The sequence below is a fragment of the Falco cherrug genome, chromosome 9 (assembly GCF_023634085.1).
Source record: "Falco cherrug isolate bFalChe1 chromosome 9, bFalChe1.pri, whole genome shotgun sequence".
In the NCBI taxonomy this organism is placed as follows: Eukaryota; Metazoa; Chordata; class Aves; order Falconiformes; family Falconidae; genus Falco; species Falco cherrug.
Window position 1 is genome coordinate 18,679,860 of NC_073705.1, and position 17,271 is coordinate 18,697,130.

General features: G+C 43.0%; 1 protein-coding gene across 5 annotated transcripts in view; it reads left to right on the plus strand.

The window, feature by feature from the left end:
* Positions 1-6,032: 6,032 nt before the first annotated feature.
* ZSWIM8 (zinc finger SWIM-type containing 8) overlaps positions 6,033-17,271 on the plus strand; it is a 63,145-nt gene continuing 51,906 nt past the window's right edge. For 3 of the 5 annotated variants that reach the window (XM_055721392.1, XM_055721393.1, XM_055721394.1), the window contains exon 1: positions 6,033-7,134. In XM_055721392.1, the coding sequence (XP_055577367.1) occupies positions 6,957-7,134 (178 nt within the window). In that variant the 5' untranslated portion in view covers positions 6,033-6,956. The remainder of the gene's footprint in view (positions 7,135-17,271) is intronic. The other 2 variants (XM_027812153.2, XM_055721395.1) reach the window with 1 other exon arrangement.

Below are 17,271 nucleotides of genomic sequence, written 5' to 3' on the forward strand. Positions count from 1 at the left end.
GGAGGAAATCTATTTTCCAGGGCTTGTGATTCCTCAGGGCAGCTTTGCTTTCAGCTTCCCAGTATGCAGGGTCTGGGAAAGCTCCATGCATCGTGCACAGCCGCTTGTCTAGTTAGAACAAGGGTATGCGAGCTGTGTGCTGTCCCTTCTTTTGTGCTAAAGCAGTATTCGCTCCATCTGTTCTACAGGCCCAGTGTTGTGAAATAAATAACAATGATGGTCAGCTGTAATGTCTCTGGAGATGTTTACTATTAGTTATTAACTGTGATCAGTATATTGTGAAACAGTGATCTTCTAGGAGGCACAGGAACTAAAGATACAAGAATTATCTGCAGTTTGCTGTAGTGTCGTAGTGCCAGAACACAAGAAACTATTCTTCTGCACATCCATGTATTGCTTAGACACAAAGCCATATGTGTGCTTTAAAAATTTGCCTTTGCTTGTCATTTCTGAGTGCATTATCGCACGTGAAAAGACAATGAAATCTTTGCTGAGTCAGAATGTAGCTGAACAGCTGGGTCCCACCGCATCAGCAGTGATAAAATCTCTAGAGTGCTTTATTTTGTTATTAGGTCTGTGTTAGATTCAAGCCATAGCAAGGATGTGGTTTACTTTCTGTGCAATCAGAAATAAAACCACGCTGGATGTGACTTGTAGAGGACCACATGACCCACCAGTGAAAAACAGACACTTCTGGGGTGTAATGCAGGCTCTCTTTCATTTTTAGTCCCCAGTGAGAGCTTAAGACAGGAAACAAATGTAAATGTTGCAATTCTGCTTCAGGGTATGTGCGAGCGCTCATACATGTGTCTCTCATATGAAATGCTCCATTCTGAAAATTATGTATAACAGAGGCAGAGGGATTCTGCACAGCTATTTCTTTCTCTGAAACAAGGGGGTGGGGGGAGTACATCCCTGCAAGGGAGGCACCATCTTAGTGGCAACCTTGTCATCTCTGCAGGATTTCTTACTGATTTTCTTTCTTCCTAGCAGAGGACTGCTGAAATTGTCAGATACTATTTTTCATGGTCTCTTCAGTAGGGAATATAGTTTTTATCTGTTGGGAGACCACAAGGGAAAAAAATACATGTCTGTCTCATGCAATAAGTTGGCTGGAAAAAAAAATAGATGAGTGTTTATGAACACCTGTGCCTTTCCAAGCCATAGCCCTGAGGACAAGAAGAAGTGAGTAATCACACCTGTACTCCCTTCACATTAGCCAGGGGAACAACACACCCAAGTCTGGTCCGCACAAGCCAGAAGACACATTTTTTTCAGCCTCTTGAAATGCATTTTAAGATAGAAGTGCAAGTGTTTACCCTGCTTTGCTTGCCTCATTGCTTTTGTCACCTCTTCCATGCTTTCAGCCTGTGGTGTCTGCCGAAGTGAAAACAAGATTTCTTTGAAAATTTCCACAACTTGTGGTATCTCAGAGCTGGCAGAAGAAGGAATGGGAATGAGGATTGCTCCAATTTAATGCAGTTAAACATAAGTTGCTGAAGCCCCTTATAATTTGAAGCATGTCACATTAGTAAATCTGTACTACTTTTCTCCTCTGTTCTTTCTTGATGTAATGTGTTCTCTGCTGGATTGTGGTAAAAGCTAACAGTCTGTGTTACACATAATGTTGACAAAAGATACTGGTGAGTAGCACTGGGCTTATGCCAACACTGTATCTTCCTGCCCATTGATGCCAAGTACCACAACATCTAGGTCAGGGTGCCGAATCTCACCTGTAGTTACCTCTTCATTCCTTGGACACAATGTGTTTAGTTTATTATTTTTCTCTTCTTTCATCTCCTTTTCCCCCACCAAAATATACTTCAAAATTTAAGCTTTTTTTTTTTTTTTTTTAATTATTCGTTTAGGCTCCTGCAATCTTCTAAATAACTTTTTCCTCACCAGGGAAACACTTTTCCTGCAGGTGAAACCCTTCTTTCATGCAGTGTTCCACAACGTATTGTGATAACTTCATGTATCTGCTTTCTCATCTGGCAGATTCTCTGCAATGCCCTTGACTCAGAGTGCCCTTGATCCCAGCCTGCCAGAATTCCCATTTTCAGGCAGGTGTGTCTCTCTCAAATTACTGCTGGTGCTGCGCACTAACAGGTCATTTGGAAGTACAAATTGATCAGGCATCAATGCAGGACAACGTTTCTGCCTGATGTGAGACAACTTGCCACTGTGCTATGGCACATGGCCTTGTACCTGGCTCAAACGGTGTCCTGCCTCTGCTTACCTGCCCAGTGCACCTGTGGGATGTTGACCTTTGTGCATTGTGGCAATGCATGTGGTAGATTTCTTGGAAGAACAGCCTGTTACCGACCTTAGCCACCACCTGGGAAAAAGTCTTGGGAGAAGCACCAAGCCAGTGTCAGGATGTCATTTCCAGCCTGGCATTAGCCAACTGTTAACATGGTAAAAACCATGACAAGCCAGTTTCATCTCTTTATTCTTTTTCAATATTCAAACAGACAGCAACCCTGTGGCACACGGGCCTCACCTAGTTATATGAAATTTTGTACACACTGTATAAATTTGTCTTCATTGTCTTTTCAGTGCATGTGTCTTTTCATTTGCTTCAAAGTTGTTGCCAGCTGTATCAGACACAGGGAGTTCAGGAGAAAGCGCAGGAAGGTACAAAAAGCCCAGAGTAGGGTAGCGCTGCACCTCCCCAAACCAAAGCTGGGGAGGCAGCAGGGCAGGCATACCCTGCCAGGATGGACAGGCTGGGGAGTTGTGGCTGCAACACCAGCCTGGGAGCGTGGCACGCATGAACCTCTGCAAGTATGCATTCAGACAGAAATGGTGGGAGCAGAGAGCCTGAGAGCTGCTTCTTGGCAAAGAGCCTGGCACTTATCAGAGCACCCAGAAACAAATCAAGACAAAACAGATCCATCCCAACTTAATGACAGGATGCAATAAACAAGGCTTTCTTACCTGGAGTAGTCTTCCTCATCCTGTCTTCCCCAGCTTCTAGAGATGGGGCATCTTCTTGGAGTATTTGATTTAGATGCTTGACAGTGGGAGCATCATCCTTCTCCCCCATAGTCTCTTCTCTTGTAGTGTTCTTATCTTCTCTCTCTCCATTGGAGGACGCAAAGTGTCCTTGAGCTTGGGAAGTCCCAAATGCTGCTGCAGAAGATCCCTGTTGAATCTGGAAATTATTTCTGCATCTTAGTTTAAGAGGTGATAACCCTCCTGAAACCACGGAACAGAAGTCCTGCTGACAAGGAGCATTCATTGCTGACAGTCGCCTTGTGAGCCCAGATCAGAACCTGTACCCTGCACTGGCTCAGGTCACCGAGGTGTCCACATGAGCACCTGAGCAGATGCTCAGGTAATTGCATCATTCCTTAAATTCTCATAGAAGCCCATGTGTGGAAATGTTCTCCTCCCAAAACCAAACAGCTCCCGTTCTCCTGCTTGGTAAGACTGCAGTGAGCTATGCTTGAGGAAAACTATCTTGTATTGGAAGAATGAAGACAATCATCAAGTTTGCAGGCTGCACTGTGAGCGGCTGTTGTTTTGTCCTTGGCCATGACTTTGGGCCACTTTGGGTTGATCAGGAGGTCAACATTTCTGTTTGTTAGGTATTACACTGCATTTCCAGATAGTCTTAATCCAAGTAACTCAGTAGAAGGTGAACAAAACTCCAATTCTGGTAAATTCATAGATGAGAGGGTACTCTAACTAAATCTACTTGAAAAAAAAACAAAGTGATATTCCCAAACCTCAGACCACCAACAACGGAAAAAAGGAGAAGCAGCAGCTATGGGCTAGACGACGAAGTACCAAATCGTGTGGTACCAGCTGCAGTTACACTGATGAAGGTCCAGCTTCAGACATCTGTGGAGAACTTTCTATCAGTAGAGTCACTTTGCACCAGCTCAGCATTGACATACTGCAATAGTGTTTTGAGGATATCAAGTACCCTATCCCTGTTATCTTTGTGGAACCACAGCCTAAACATTTTGACTTTGCAGAACTAAGGGCAAAGCATTTTACTCTACTTGATGCTCTAAATCCCCAGGCCCGCTAAGTATCACTCTCGGCCTGCCCCTGCACTCTGTAGAAAGGGACTGAGCACAGTAATTACCTAATTGCCCAACCGTGTGTCATTAGCTTACAGGGTAATTACAACAACTATTGTTAATTAATAGTATTCCTTGCTAGCTGAAAAACAGGTTCCAGGCAATCCTTTTATTGTTACCAAGGAAGAGTCTCTGAATTTCAGAGATCCTGAATTGATTTAATAGGCTTTGATACACATATTTTTGTGTAACAGACTATTAAAGATAGTATCACCCATCAGATGTCAAGCCTTGCCAAATGTACGTGCGCACAAGTATAAATGAGCTCTGCCTACAAAATGAAAATGTATACAGACAGCCTGACGGCAAAAAATTCAGAGATAAAAGCACAGCAAGCCTATTAATGTTGTGAGAGTTTATTCAGCTAAAAATTATTTATTTATGTAAAAAGACTTGAAGTCAATACTTTTCTCATGTATCTGACTATTACCTCAGATACACTTTCAAGAGGATCCCTGAAAGGAATTGTGTAACTATTTTTAGAACAGTAGCTTTGGACAAGCCACACATTGTTAGATGAAGTCTGGGAGAAAAATTTGAAGACATGGAGGCTGTGGACTCTCCCTTTTTCTTTACTGGTAGGAAAGCCACTGCCTGCCTTTGCTCAAGGTTCTGGCCCTCCCCAGAAGTTACACTACACTAGGAGGCACTGAAGGATCTGACCTTTACACAAGTAAACATACCTTTTACAGTTGATGGACTTTTTAGTAATGTATCTTTGTGTTCAAGATCTGAAACTAGTAAGCATTACTTATGTAAGAACAAAATATGTAGATAGTCTCCCCTGAAGTCCAAGGGGCATTTTTTCAGATCCACTATGAGGGCCCATCAATTAAATAATTTTTTCGGATCAAGGACTATAGTGAATTAAGATGAGGAGATGGTGAGTGTTCCAGATGCAGTTCATTTTCCCTCACCTCTAGGACTGCCATTTCTTAGTATGTCATTCCTTTTTCCCCTAGATCTTTTTTTTTTTCTCTGTCATTTGCTTTTTTTTTGCTCTGTACAGACATGGGAAAGGAGCTGCAGGTCCAGCACACAGCTGTTTGGCTGATGCTTACTCAACCTACAGAGAAAACTTATCAATTCATATTTTACTGGTCAGGTCTCACAAAACAAAGTAAAATTCTAGAAAAAAGCCCAAACAGAACATCACTCGGGCCACTTTCAGAGCAGGTAGGATATGGGAACCTTACCCAGCCTCTGCAACTCCTCATGGAACCGCCATGCATGTTACTGTCTCTGTTCTGCTCTTGGAGTTGTTCAGACTCCAGCAGCTCCCCCGACACCCGCCTCCACCCCTCCGCCCCGGCTGGAAGGTGAAAGGCCTTTTTGGCCTGGCAAAAGAGGTCAGTGCAGTTTGAGTGGTGTTTTTGAACAAGCATTATTCTTTTAAGAGCCATATTCCCCTCACATTTTATTTCCTTTGTGTTCTTTCCTCGGTCTTCTTTCCTTTGTTGGTTTTTTTTTTATTTAGTGGAAAACGTTAGGGGGAAGTTTAGTATTGTTTTCACCTCCCATCAGATGATCGCTGCTGGGTTCTTTCTACCTCACGCAACTTCTCTGCAGTACGTCCTGGGGGCAACCCCCCGCCACTACAGCCTAACTCGCGCTCTCCCGCTGCCTTTGGCGGTACGTGCAGCCACGACGGGCAAGCCCGTGCCCCACTACAGCCCCTTCAAAACAAAGCCGCACTGCAGTCCCCGGGCGCATCCGCTCGCTAAAGAGCCGGCCCAGCCCAACGGCCCTTCCGGCGGGCCGCCTGCCCCGCAGCGCACCTGCTCCGGCCGCCGGGCACCCCCCCGCCCCCAGGCCGCCCACCGCAGTGCCCCGGCCCCTCAGCCTGCCCCGCTGTCCCGGCGTGCCCTGCGCGCCCGCCCAGTGCGGCGGCGGAAGCCGGAAGCGCAGCGGCGGAAGTAGGGCTCAGCTGGCGGGGGGGTGTCGCAGGTGAAGCTGGGAAGCGCGGAGCCATCTTGGTGCCCGCGCCGGGCAGAGACCCGCTGCTGCCGCCGCCGCGCCAGGACAGCGAACCGCCACCGGGCCGGGCACGGGGGGGCGTCCGCGCGCGGGGCCCCGCCGGCCATGGGCACCTAGAGCCGCGGGGTGCAACCGCGACGGGAGCGGTGGCGGCGGCGAGAAGGAGAAGGCTAAGGCTGCCCCCCGCCCCTACTCGCCGGCCACCAGAGCCGGGCTCTCCCTGCCTGCCGCCCCCATGAGGCCGGAGCCGCTGCCCGCCGCCCGCTGGCGCCGGTGACCAGCCGCCGAGAGGTCGCGCCGCCCCCGCCGCGGGCACCCTGGCCCCGCTGGGCCGTTTTTAAGCCTTGGCGAGCGGGAGGGAAGTTGTGTCCCCCGCCGCCCCTTCCCGCCCTCCCTCCGGTTCCTGCGCCGAGTGAGACAAGCACGACCCCGGAGCGCTGCCCCGCCGCAGCCCCCTGCTGTGCCCCGGCACCCCCGAACCAGCTGGCCCCGCCCCCGCCCCGGCCGGCGCCTGGGACCCCGCCGTGCCCGGCAGCACCTGGCCCGCCCGGCGGCCCGCGGGGGCTGGCGGCCGCCCCCGCCTCAAGTACAGCTCGTGGACATAAGCATTTTTTTAACTTTTTAAGGAACTTGGAGGGTTTTTTCCTTGTTATTGGTTGGTTGTTTTTTTTCCCTGCGATTTTTATGAGCTTCCCCTGCGTCGCTTTCCTGCTTCTCCCACCTCGGCCAGCACTGGCTCTCCGCTCCCGGCACTGTAGGATGGGGATCGAACCAAAACTGAGGCGTTAAGTCTCGCAGGAGCCCGCCAGGCCATCCACCTGTTAAAAAGTGAGCAGTGCTGTGCCTGCCTTTCTTCTTTTCCCCTCGCGTTGCCTGTCGGATGTGATGGAACTCATGTTCGCAGAGTGGGAGGACGGGGAGAGGTTCTCGTTTGAAGACTCGGATCGCTTTGAAGAAGACTCTCTTTGTTCCTTCATCTCTGAGGCAGAGAGCCTTTGCCAGAACTGGAGAGGATGGAGGAAGCAATCCGCTGGACCCAATTCTCCCACTGTCAAAATGAAAGGTGAGGTCGCCCAGCTTCATTGGGATGCTCCTGGGGGTCGTGGGGCAAGGGTGGTTGGCAGGCGAGGAGATCTTCAAGAGGACTGTCAAAGCTGGGAAGAGAAGGTACCTGTGGGATCATCATTGGGATGATTTTTGACCCAAGTGAAACTGAAAACATACAGGGGGTCTTAAGTCAAAGCTGTCTTTTGGGGAGATTTCACGTGCATGCGCTCTGTAGTATTGTAGTGCTGCTTTTCTGAGGAGGGTTTGTGGGCTTGCTCTTGGGAATCTGGGAATGGTTTTCTATAAACAAACTACTGACTTGGCTGGGAATAGCTATACATAGGTGCCCACTTGCTCTGACTGCGATACACTAAGGTTTCATTGCGGTTTTTGTACCTGCTGTAAAATTCCTTGTGTAGAGGCATGCGAGCCATCATTGTATAGAGCAGTCTACTTTCCTTGCCTGTCTCTTTACAGTTCTCTTTTTTTTCAAGTAAATCAGCAAACTTACTTGTGCAGTAGTAGAGCAAGAGGGCCTTAAGGCTGTCACAAAGAAGTCGGCAAAACCACAGTGTGCCTGCTTCAAGAGTTGTTGTATTTCCTTTCTTTTGATAGTAATTTATTTTTAATAGTAGACAGGAAAACAGATAATATTAGCAATTAAAAATTATTGAAAATTACCACATAGCTACTAATTCTTTGCTTGATTATTGTGTTGTGTTTTTTTCTAAAGTGAAACATAATTTCTCTTTTATCTTGATGCATCTTGACCCTAGAATTTAGGTGGAGTTTACAGCAAGCAGAACCAGATATAGAGTTAGCAGAAATTACACAAGCCCTTTCTACTTCCTTTTATCTTCTTTCTTTTCTTTCAGCCCAGTGTCAGTACTTTTCCTGTTATTGCTGACCTTTGTGACCATCACCTGACTTATATATGTTTCCCTATCTGGAACTGCAAAACTTCGTTCTCTTCTGAATGTTGGCCTTATGTGAACAGAGAATGTAATTTATATTGAGTCGTGCTGAAATCTGGCCATGGTATGCTGTTACAGCATATATATTTATATATATATATGTATGAGATAGATGTTCACTTGTCACTGGATTAGGACCAGAAAGTACACTTTCCATTAACCACAGGCTTTCTGGAGCAGCTCAAGTTTTAAATCTTTAATATGTTTGAGAACTGTCCCTAGTCCCAGGTATGTAACTACCTGTGTCTCCTGAGTAGTCAAGATTAGAGTTGAGAGTAGGATGGAAACTTTAAAAAAACCTAACCCGAAACAAGAGGGAGAGAGAAATGCTGAATACATGTCCAAGTTGGATAGCTCTCTTGGATCCTGCTGCCGGGACACATTTGTTTTGGTATGGAACAATCTACTGGTGTAAAGACGGGGAATAGTGTTGGCGTTGTGTTTTTTGAAGCTGTGAATCCAGTGATGCAGAAATAAGCATCGGGCACAGGGCCAATCATAAACTTCATGTTTTGCTTTAAGACTTGTTGCATATGTGTTGTGGCTTAACCCTAGCCACCAATTAAAGCACCACACTGCTGCTCACTCAGTTCCCCCCCTGCCCCAGGGGAGAGAATCAGAAGAGTAAAAGCATCAAAACTCATGGGTTGAGATAAAGACAGTTTAATAAGTAAAGCAAAAGCCATGTAGACAAACAAAATTAACCAAGGAATTCATTCTCTACTTCCCATCACAGGCAGGTGTTCAGCCATCTCCAGGGAAGTGAGGCTCCATCACCATTAACAGTTACGTGTCCCCCGCTTCCTCCTCCTTCCCCCAGCTTTATACGCTGAGCATGTCATATGGTATGGGCTATTCCTTGGGTCGGCTGGGGTCCACTGTCCAGGCTGTGTCGCTTCCCAGCTCCCAGTGCAGCCCCAGCCTGCGAGGAGCCCAAGAGGCCTTGGCTCTGTGGAAGCACTGCTCAGCAATAGCCACAACATCCCTGTGTTACCAACACTGCTTTCAGCACAAATCCAAAGCATAGCTTGTGCTAGCTACTATGAAGAAAAATAACTCTGTCCCAGGAAAAAACAGCACAATATGTTAACTTGCTGGATAGGGGCTGAAGTTTTGAAAATGTGAAAAGAAAGACAACTCTAGTTTGGCAGAGGTGTATGAAACCGGTTTGTTCAGATCTACAAGTCAGACTGATGTTTGAAAAGGTGATAGCTCTTGCTCAACTTCTGAGATGCTTTTAGCCGACTGTTCTCCACTGTATGATTGTGTGTTTTTCTGGGTCTTGGCCTAGTTCCTTCAGCTCTCTTGACCAATTTAAAAACAAGCATCAATTGCGTGCTCTGCTGTCATCCACTTGTTGCATTAAAATGAAAAATCACTTAAGTAGATTGCATGTATTTGCAGTCCTCAGTGTCTTTTGTGACATGAGAAACACAACAGCTAACGTTAATGCTGTGATACTTGTAATTATTTACACCATATTGAGATACGGCTGTTCCGTGTTCTGCGGACCTGCATAGGCAAGGGTTGTATTGCTTGTTCTTGGTTTGCATTTTTTAGGTTTTATCTGTTGAGAGACTTAGTTCCTTTGTACAAAAGTTTTACTTCAACAAGACAGACATTGTGATAGGGTACCCTTGCCTGCTTTAAGGCCTTTGCTAGCAATTCCCAGGCTCTGGCCAGAGTTATTTTGAGAAGTATGTGAACATGGATTTGCTGCCTAAATAATTATTTATCCACTCTACGAAGTCACATATGATATTACCAACATGGAACACTTGCAGGTATTTAGTGCACACAGTGTGTTGCCAGCAAGTCTGGTCTGATGAGGGATCTGTCATCATCTGGGATCTCCTTGGATTTAAGAACTCCTGTACCAATTTAATGATTTTTTAACACTTCTTTTTGACAGTGTTTTTGTAGTCAGAAAAAACAGTTTGTATTGAGAACTTGCTGGGTCCTGAGGCTGTCAGTTGCAGTGAGTCTTCTAAAATGTGATCATTCTGAATTGAGCTGTGTGGTTTTGTTTCCACAGTTTACCCATTTTGCAGTGGTTTGTGATGTGTTTGTGTATGTAAACAAAAAATGGGGTAGACACTGAGTTCTTAAGTGTTAAATGCTAAGGGAAAGCAAGAAGAACTGTATTCTGTTAGCCTTGTTGTCCAGTTTGGAGCTCAGCCTGTATTTTGATTTGGAATGAGCCAGACAAGTTATGTAATAGAAAGGATTTCCAGCGTTTTCAGTTGTTTTCACTTTGTCCTTGTGAGCGTCCAGTTCTTCATTAATTAGTTCAAAGAGAATTCCCCTGAGACTGATGGAAGTGCTGTTGGCTGGGGAGTCCTCTTAAACAAACTACCCGCATGCACTCTGGGTATGGCTTGCTTTCTTCTTGCACCTTTTTATAGTAGTCTTGGGTATTTTTAATATTATGATTGTTCTTACTGTGAATTTAACAATAAGATTTGGGGTAGCTTGTTGCAGATACATACAGTATTCACTGCAGAGAGTCGCCACAAAGTTGAGTTGACTTATGTGTCAGTCAACCCACCAGCTTGCTAGAAAGATGACTGAGTTTCTCTAATACAATCCTTGGAATGGAATTCTCTATGAAATCTGGTATCTTGAGTAGTTGTCTCAGAAAAACAGGACTGTAACTGGTTAATTTTCCCTCATCTAATTTTCACTATGGTAAAGTCCTCTTACAGTCCTTGTATATGACTGTCTAGAAAGGAGTTTTCTCTTTAAATGTAAAATTGCTAATGTGCAGGAGGAATGCATTGTGTCTGCTTTATGGATGCCCTTAGATCTTGAAACTGCTCTCAGTCTCCACTGATTCACCTGTTCTGAAATCTCAGAGTAAACTTCAGCAAAGCATGTCAATTTTGGGAATACCAAGAGTCCTCTTAGAATTTTGAACATTTATTTTAGGAATGACTTGTTCTCTTGTTAGACTGCCATGATTGCTTGTTTTTACCCCTTGGTTTTTTTCATTTTTAATGAGGTAGTGCTTGTAACTTATAATTGCCAGTATTAGAATTAATTGCATTGATTAGAAGCTTTCAGCAGTACTAGGCAGATGGGGTCTTCAGCTCTGAAGTTAAGGTGAATGGATGTTTTGATGAACAATGTCCATGCAGTGTATTCAGAACCGTCTGGTTCCCTGAGTCTGTTTGTGGCTCCAACTCAATTTCTTCCATATCAAATTATGTTCCACCAATTTGTTACCTTTCTACCAGTAAATGAATGTACCCATTTGCCTTTTCTCTGCTTTTCTGGACAGTATTTTTTTTCCCAGAAACCATTATAAAAGCCGTTGTGATAGTCTCATTTATCTTCTCACTTTTTAAAGCAGTTGTATTTTTCATTGGTAATTGAAATAAGTCTAGTGTTTCTGCAAATGTTTTGTTATCCATTGTCTTCACATAAGGATTTTTGTGACAGAGGTCTTAAGAGTACACTCATTATCTCTCCAAACCCACTGGTGGCTTTGTTTCTTCTTGAAAGCTTCTAAGCTCTTTCCCACCCTTATTCCTTTCTATTTCACAGTTTCTGAAGTATAAATGTTTAGCAAACACTTAAGAAGTTGCCATAAATACTGTAGGATTGCTAAATGGTGTGTTCGCAGTATTTTTGCTCAGTTTGTATTCATTCATTCACACCAGCTTCCACTGGAAGCGTGCTGATGAGTTGTGTTGAAACTATTCTCAACAGACAGCTAGTGAAAAAGCTGGATTATTTTTTTCTTTCCTTTACTGTGAGTTTGAACCATTGTAGACCGTATTGCAAGCCTCCCTCAGACTTAACTAAGGATTGATGCAGGCAGTGATCATCTAGAAAACGTTCTCATTATCCAGCCCCAGAGAGTTTATGTTCTTCCAAACTGTTAGGAGTGCCCACAACGTTAAGTTCTGGGCACAATGCCTCAAAAAGACAAGCTGTAAGAGAGGGAGTCACTGGCAGACAATCAACAGAGGCTGAGCTGAGGATATGATGGGTTTAGAGAGACAACCTGATCAAACTCTGAGCAGTGTCTACACTGGTAAAATGCAAGTGACTGAGTTTCATTAATTTATACAGACAAAGAATAAATGGCTTTGCAACACTTCATCCTCAGGATTGCCAGTAACTAATAAAGTTAACACTTGCTCAAGCAGTAATTGCAGAAAACAGCAGGAGAAATGTCTCTTTCAAATTCATACTGTGCTCTTCAGACTCTTGTTCTTTTCAGAGAAGAATGTTGGTGTCATCCAAAGTGTGTCTGCTCCTTGAGCCTGGTGAAGCTGGAGCTGAAGACTTGCCGTGGTTTGCTGCCATTTTGCTACTATTACTGTGTGTTATAAAGTTACTACTGATTTTCCCCGCCCCCCCCTGTGTTATTTGTGAGGTAGCTTATGTAATCAACTCACACTTCTGGGAGGTACAAGTGTATTAAGTCTTGTTTGTTGTGTTTTTTTTTAAATTTAGTACAACATGATAAATCTGTTTTAGCCCAAATATATTTTGAAATATCCAAGTTCACTAATAATCTTAAAACACAAAACAGTAACAGTTGAGCAAAAGTATTGTATAGCTCCCTAAAGAGTTTCTGAGATCAGATGCCTGAAAGGTAAAGGTGAAGTGGAGGCTTAGCTGCTAGCAGAAAATAAGTTTCTTTACATTTTCTCACCCTAGTAAATGAATTGCACCTGCTTTGTACTCTCTTCCATAGTGGTTGATGTTGACTTGCTGTGTAGCAGAGGCAAAAGCTCAAGCTGAGGAAGGGGCTGGCTGGGTTGTAATACAAAGGTGCAAAGGGGACATTGATTCATTAGAGTTGAAGACACCACAGAGAAGTTCCAGAGACAGTAATGTATCAAGACTGACTGGCATCATTAAATGCACTGCTTCAGGGCTGGGGTGCAGATTTCAGAAGCTGTCTAGAAGTTTCTACTAAACACAAAGGTGGTTTCAAAATGCAGTAATACCTCTGTCTTTTGGAAGGATGACATGTTGAATGACTCTCGCACATTTGTCTCTTCATTTGCATTTTCCTGTGCCTCTCTGAGACAATTGAATGTGTGTAGCCTGTCTTCAGAAATGGGTACTGGAGAAACCACATAAGGAAGCTATCAGGAGAAGATGCTTTTTTCCTACTGAGATTTTAAATGGCCAATCCAGTTTTAACTCTCTTGTGGTCTTATGGCCGTTTCCTTTCGAAGCTTCTCTTCCCCTCACAAGAAGTCTTGCACATTCTTTCCCTATTTTAATGCCTCATCTTTCTACTGGGAAATGTCACATTTTCTCCTGTCTCATCTTTCTACTTACCTTTCTTCCTGGCTTCCATGGATTTTTCTTTTTGTGTATGTTTTCTCCTTCCTTTCACCTTGAGGAGATCCCTGTGTTGCTGAATGACCAGAGATCACAGATGCTCTATTTGCATTTCAGGCTGATAGAAGCTACAGGGGTTCCTCTTCTCTGTGTCACAGTTACAGCATGTTTACTTTTGGAGAAGCAAGGATAAAGATTCAAGTTTGATCCTAGACTCAGGATTGTTCTCTCCCTTTGCCTCCTATCCCTTTATTTATCTCCCTCCATTTCTTTTCTTTCTTTTTTTTTTTTTTTAACCTGTTCTTCATCGCTAAAAAGTGGGGTTTATTTTTATCTATTTTTCATCTGTAGGTAGTTAGGTCTGTCCTAAGGTAAAGCCAAAATGAAGAGAAAACATCTTGGGATTTCTCTCAAGCTACACTTCAGATTTGAAGTGTGTGGTTATCTGGGCAAATGTAATTCTACAGTGAAATGCAAGTGTCTTTTTCTGGTTGAGTATTTTACTCAGAATAACATATGTTAAAACAGCTTTTTCTTTTCATGCTTAAGAGTTTTTTTTTCATGCTTACAAGTACTTCTTATATCACTACTTTGAATGCTAGCACCAAAGGTTGTTTCTTTGTTAATGTACTTGAATATCTCTATGATCTGGTGCTATATGCAGGGAGAGCAGGCAGGAGACTAATGTGGTGTGTCTTACAGCTGCCACAGAGGGCCTTGTGTTTTGAGCTGTCCCCCCTCTGCGTACCTGGGGTCACTCAACAGTGAAGCAGTGGGCAATGAAGCTGGAAAAAAAATAATTCCTGCAGCTTCTGGAGTGTTGCTGATAAAGGCGAGGAGCAAAAGAGATCAGATTTTTTTTTTTCCGGATAGATTATAAAACATGTAGCAGATTATGTAGTTTCTGCCCTGTTGATAACCCTGGAAGCTTAAAATTAGATTTAAAATTAAAGCTTAGTTACTCTCAAGATGCATCTTTGTTTCTGGGCAGATTACTCAATTTCAGAACCTGCATTTTTTGAGTCTGCTTTTTGCTAATGTCCTACAACATAAACGCATTTCTGCGACTCTTCACTTGACCATTAGAGGTTTTTTTTGCAAGCTGCTGAGTTCAGAAAGTCATGGGAAGTTTCAAGAAGCCAAGGCAGGTCTGTTCAAGAGGCAGAGGTGTCCTCCTTGCTTCATGAATTGCATTGGGCTGTTGTCAGTTCCGTGTTCCACTTGATCTGGTTTGATGTTGCTTGTAGTCCTAGTATGGCGGCATGCTCTGTAAGTTTGAAGAGCCATCAGTTAAATGTGATTTAATGTTCAAGTTTACAACTTTGGAGTCTCTGTTCAGTTTGAGGAACAGCAACAAAGCCATAGCATCACCTATATGCAGGAAAATAGCACCTTTGGTACAGTCTGTGTTTCTTTGAGGGAGCAGAAGCAGGCATCAGTGATATGAACAGCATCTTTTATGCTGGTTATAAAACTGGGAGCAGAAAGCATCCCCCCTTAATTGTCTAGCATCCTAGTTAATACACAGTACTTTACTCCAGAGGAAGAAAGGAATGTATAGCTTCAAAGGATGTTTCACATACTTTAATAAATTTTGGAGTAAATGTTTGGCTGTTTAGAACATCTCTAATTAGTTTGGCTTTTTTGTTTGTGTTATATTTTTAAGGAACATTTCCAGAGTCCAAACCAGTTTATTCTTTAGAATAATGACTTTTAAAGTGCAAGAATATCTTTAAGGTTTCATTGCTCTTTTTAGACTAATAACTTTCTGTCACCTGTCTAATTGTAAGACTGTAAAGCAGTTATAAGAGTAATTTAAAATAGTGTTATGGCTACAAGTTATTTTTTCAACTTCATTTTAATGCACTTTATCTGCATTAATCTCTTTCCTCCCTCCTTCTGTTCTGTGACACCCTTTCAAACCTTTCAAATATAAAATTCATAGCACATATGTATGAACTAGCTAAAATATTAGGCCTAGATTTTTTTTTTTAAGATTAAAGAGCTATGATGCATAACATACTAAATATTTAAAATACTAGTCTAATTTCAAAATACCATATCACACATTCCTAAGTTACCTCCTCTGAAGCTGTGTAGTCTTGAGCAGCAAGTACAGGGTTACCAACTAGAAGCTTCTCATACTTTTCATAATTTGTGTCTTTTGATGCATTCTTTCTTCTTGGTTTCTTTGCCTGTAGGATGGCAGTAAAATTCTAGCAAGGCTGTGGATAGTTGTGTAGCATTTTAAACAGAAAATAGTGAAAGTGATGTCTCTGAGCACACTTTGTGATGGTGCTTTAAATGTTATGGACAAGGCATGTGGAAACTGCCGTTTTGTTTATGTTTGGTTCATCTATGTTTGTTTTCATACAGCTGGAAATGTACTATCTTTGAAAAGAACAAAACAAAGGAGCCCTGTCAAGCTGTGATATACCTATTACTTAAAATCTTCTGGAATTGCGTATTTTGAGAAAAATGATGCTGTGAAAAGTATGCGGTTGTAATGAAGTATTGTTGCTATTTCGAATCATGATCAATGTTTCTAGATCACTGCAACAAAAACCTAAGAAAGGAGAAAAGGTCAGTACTTACCAGTATCAATTAGGAGAAGGCTGAACATGTTTAAGATTTATACAACTGGAAAATCTGTGTATTGATTTTTCTTTATTTACCTAAATCTCTGCAAATTACTGAAAAAATTTGGAAGTTAAGACATCTTCTTCTCAGTAGAATAGGGAAGTCTGAAAAGATTGCAGAAGTAGCATCGTTAAACAAATTCTCAACGTCCTCATATGGCTGCTGCTAGCAGGGGACCTGAGTGTGATTTCTTGATGCTGCAGTGACTTTTATGCCTTTCTTCTGTCTGCTAGGTTTAGTTTGTGTCCATGAGACACACTGTAGAGCTTTCAACTTCTTTTTCATATGGGATAAGAATTGACGTATAAAAGAAAGGGATAAAGGACTAGGATGGAGGGAGGAAGAAAAAAAAAAATCTGTCCTCAGAAGAAATCCTGTCCCTTTGTGGGAGGAAAGCTGGATGCTAGAGGGGAGAATAGACTTCAGGGAATGAAAAAGAGGAAGGACAGAGACCCAAAGCAGTATAGAAAAAGTAGCCCAGACTTTTTACTAAGATATAAATAGGTAGTGTGATAAGAGAAATACTACCTAGAATTTGTATGCAAGCAATGAGAGTCTTTACTCTCAGACTACTCTCAGCAATGAGAGTCTGGAAGGCATCCAGCTGTACTTTTTCCTTCCAAATTAAGATACTTGTGAGGTGACCCATTGAAGCTAGTGGGCAGGTGTACATCTGGGCCACCAATTCTGGCTTCCTCCTCTGTTCAGAAAAATGAAGAATTTTAGTGGATAATCATTGTTCTTTGCCATTCAGAAATACTGGTAAACGCGAGTAATTTCTTGGCAGAGATCTGAAAATCAAAACACCAATGTTTTAAAACCCAATTAGTATGGTTCTTTATTTTTTCCCCAGATAAACTAGTGGAAAAAGTTAATGGCAGCTTTTTGAGTTCATTAGGCTTGAGATTGCTAAAGATGCTGCTTTGAACATGTCCTCCCAGCCAGAACTAAAGAAAAAGTGAGGCAGCCTTAAAGTGAGTGTAGTCAAGCTACCATCTGGACTCTTTTTTTTTCCGATAGATTCATTAAAACAATGCCTACGTGCAGCCAAGCCATTCTTAATGGCATCTCATCAATGTATGTGACAGAACAAGATTCTTCTTTGAAGTACAGAAAAAAATTGCTGAATTTGTGAGTATTGAGTATTGTATGACCTCATGGAATCTGTCTGTGTCTTGTTTTTGGTCTTTGTAAAGCTTCAGGTTGACTGTTCTGCGTATATGCTCGTGTTT